We start from the raw sequence: 2,488 nt of genomic DNA, 5'->3' as shown, positions 1-2,488 counted from the left end.
TTTTTAAAATTATGCATCATGTATACAGTAAAGATAATCCCAAGAGATGAAATATTAAAAGTTAACAATCCTTTAACATTTAACTTTGTAATGAAGGAAAGACCATGGTCTGGTCTGATGTTTATTTTGGAGGAAAATCTCTAGATCACCAAGAGGAAATTGTGCCACAGTCTTCACATTGTGGCTCTGGCATTGCCAAATTAACTATGATGTCTCTTAAGGATTTCTAGATGCTGGGCCCTCCCTGATAGCACAACGAGTTAAAGTGCAGCTCTATGAAGCTACCTGAAGCCATAGCAACAAGAGCTCAATTCCTGGCCGGTGAAATGACCCACATGGTGCAGCAGACTTTTCCTGTCTCATCTGCTGTTCCCCGTCAATCTGCCTGTTCTGCTCCCCACTCTGTCTCTGGTGAATCCTGTCACCCACTGCATCTCTGGCTTGTACCCCAGTTCTTGTGTGAATAAATAAATAAATAAATCTTTAAAAAAAAAAAAAAAGAGTTCTACGACCTTTTCCCCACCACCACACTACCCTGACTAAATCCTGCTATTCATGTTGGGGACCCATCAACATCTGTGGCGGGTCCCCAACATAGTTCCTAAAAAGTCCTTGTGGAATCCTGTACTTGTCAGAGAACAACTGCTTAGGAAAAGAAAATGGGAGGATTAGCAAGTTCACCTGCTATTTATATTTATAGTTACATAAATGGTCCTGCTCTCTTTGTCTGTCCACCTGCTTTCCCACAATCTGCAGAAACTGAAATTGAGATTCACTACGGGCATCGAATACCATGTGTTTTAAGGATTAAGCTATTCGGAAAACCCACGGAATGGTTGATATTCAGCAGTCACCAATCCTTTGTCTCTATTTCTGTCTCAGCTTACTTGGTACTTGGATTTTTGATGAAGCCTGTGTTTATGAAATTAGGACAGAGACATGATGTTTTGACTCCAGTTTTTTCATAGGCGCTCAGTTCTGCAGTCAAAGCTCGATGAAATCCAACAGCAGCAAATTTGCTTGAACTAAAAACGAACAAAAAGAATGTCACAAAGTAACTCAAGAAAGCTGTTGCATCGATTTAATTCATGTAGTCAAAGTGTTAACCTCTGCTCATAGTGAGGCAGCATGTACAAATATTTAAAGATTAAATTTCATCGATGGGATAGAATAGAGAACCCAAAAGCAGATAGATTTTTGTAAATATGAAGTTATTATAAAGGTGACATTATTTGAAATTCAGGGCAGAGTTCCACTGAATTTGAATCTGCATTCTAGATTCTAGATCCTCGGTAGATTTCTGATACAACACTTACTGTATCCTAGGATTGTTTGTCAAATGAGAAATGAGGAGGCTTAAATGTCTTGTTAGGAAAATGGGTAGGTTATTACTTGGCGTTGTTCCCGAGGAAATTTAATGTCACTATAGGCTGTTCATTATTTGCTATAAGCTCATGGAATTCATGAATGAACTCTAGAACTTGCACATTTAAAGCCTTCCTGTGCTTTCCCACCTGCTGAACTTGGAGTTGAAAGATTACCACTTGGGAACTGCCACCCAGAAGACAGTCTGTCTGAGCTTTTAATTACAGAGCCCACAATTTCTGTTTTGATCTGTGACACTTTGAGTTTTGTGTTCCTTGCATCTGAAATGATCTTACAAATAAGTCACCAAAATTAACAGATACATCAAATAAACAGTGACACATAGGAATAGTGGCATATCATGAAGCAATTGAAAATGATGTTTATACACACACAGACATATTACATACTCATTTTAAATAGACAAAAAGATTATGGTGAAGATCTTTTTCAATTCACAACTATAGATCTTTTTCAATTTAAAATGCCCTAAAAATCATAACCAATGCTTATCATGGTTGTTTCTATATGGTGAGATTACCAACACTTCATTCTTTTTCACTACTAGACTGTGTGTATTTTCAAAATTTTCTTAAGTGAAACAAAAGTGTGTGGACATATTAAAACTCAGTTAATGGGGCCCTCCCTGTTGGGTTAAAGCACAGCACTAAGAAGCTAACGCCACTTCAGTATGAGTTCGATCCTTGCTTGCCCTGGAGGTGATCCAGATGGCGTGGCAGACCTCTCCTGACCCGCCCACTGTTCACCTCAGCAGTGTACTTCATCAGTCAGCCCTCTGCTTCCCACTCTGTCTCTGGTGAAACTTCTCACCACCCCTGCACCTCTAGCCTGTACCCCAGTTCTGTATGTATAAATAAATTCTAAAAAACTATTTTAGAATAAAGTCAAGAGATGGATCTAGTGCTTCCATTCTGAACTTTTCAACATGAACCTAGTTCTTCCATTTTGCACTTTTCACCTTAATCATTAAAATCAGTATTAAATGGGGCCCTCACTGGTGGCACAATGGGGTTAAAGCACAGCAGTATGAAGCTACTGCAGCCACTGCAGTACGAGTTCAACCCCCGGCCAGGGAGGTGACCCACATGGTGTGGCAGACCTC

General features: G+C 39.5%; 1 protein-coding gene across 1 annotated transcript in view; it reads right to left on the bottom strand.

Moving 5' to 3' along the window:
* Positions 1-2,488, bottom strand: part of HSD17B11 (hydroxysteroid (17-beta) dehydrogenase 11) — a 33,429-nt gene that overhangs the window by 11,486 nt on the left and 19,455 nt on the right. The window contains exon 5 of the mRNA XM_004681422.2: positions 888-1,025. Within this exon, the coding sequence (XP_004681479.1) occupies positions 888-1,025 (138 nt within the window). The remainder of the gene's footprint in view (positions 1-887; positions 1,026-2,488) is intronic.

This window comes from Condylura cristata, unplaced genomic scaffold, assembly GCF_000260355.1.
Source record: "Condylura cristata isolate star-nosed mole 26May11 unplaced genomic scaffold, ConCri1.0 scaffold00012, whole genome shotgun sequence".
Classification (NCBI taxonomy): domain Eukaryota; kingdom Metazoa; phylum Chordata; class Mammalia; order Eulipotyphla; family Talpidae; genus Condylura; species Condylura cristata.
This window is presented reverse-complemented; position numbering and strand designations above follow the sequence as displayed.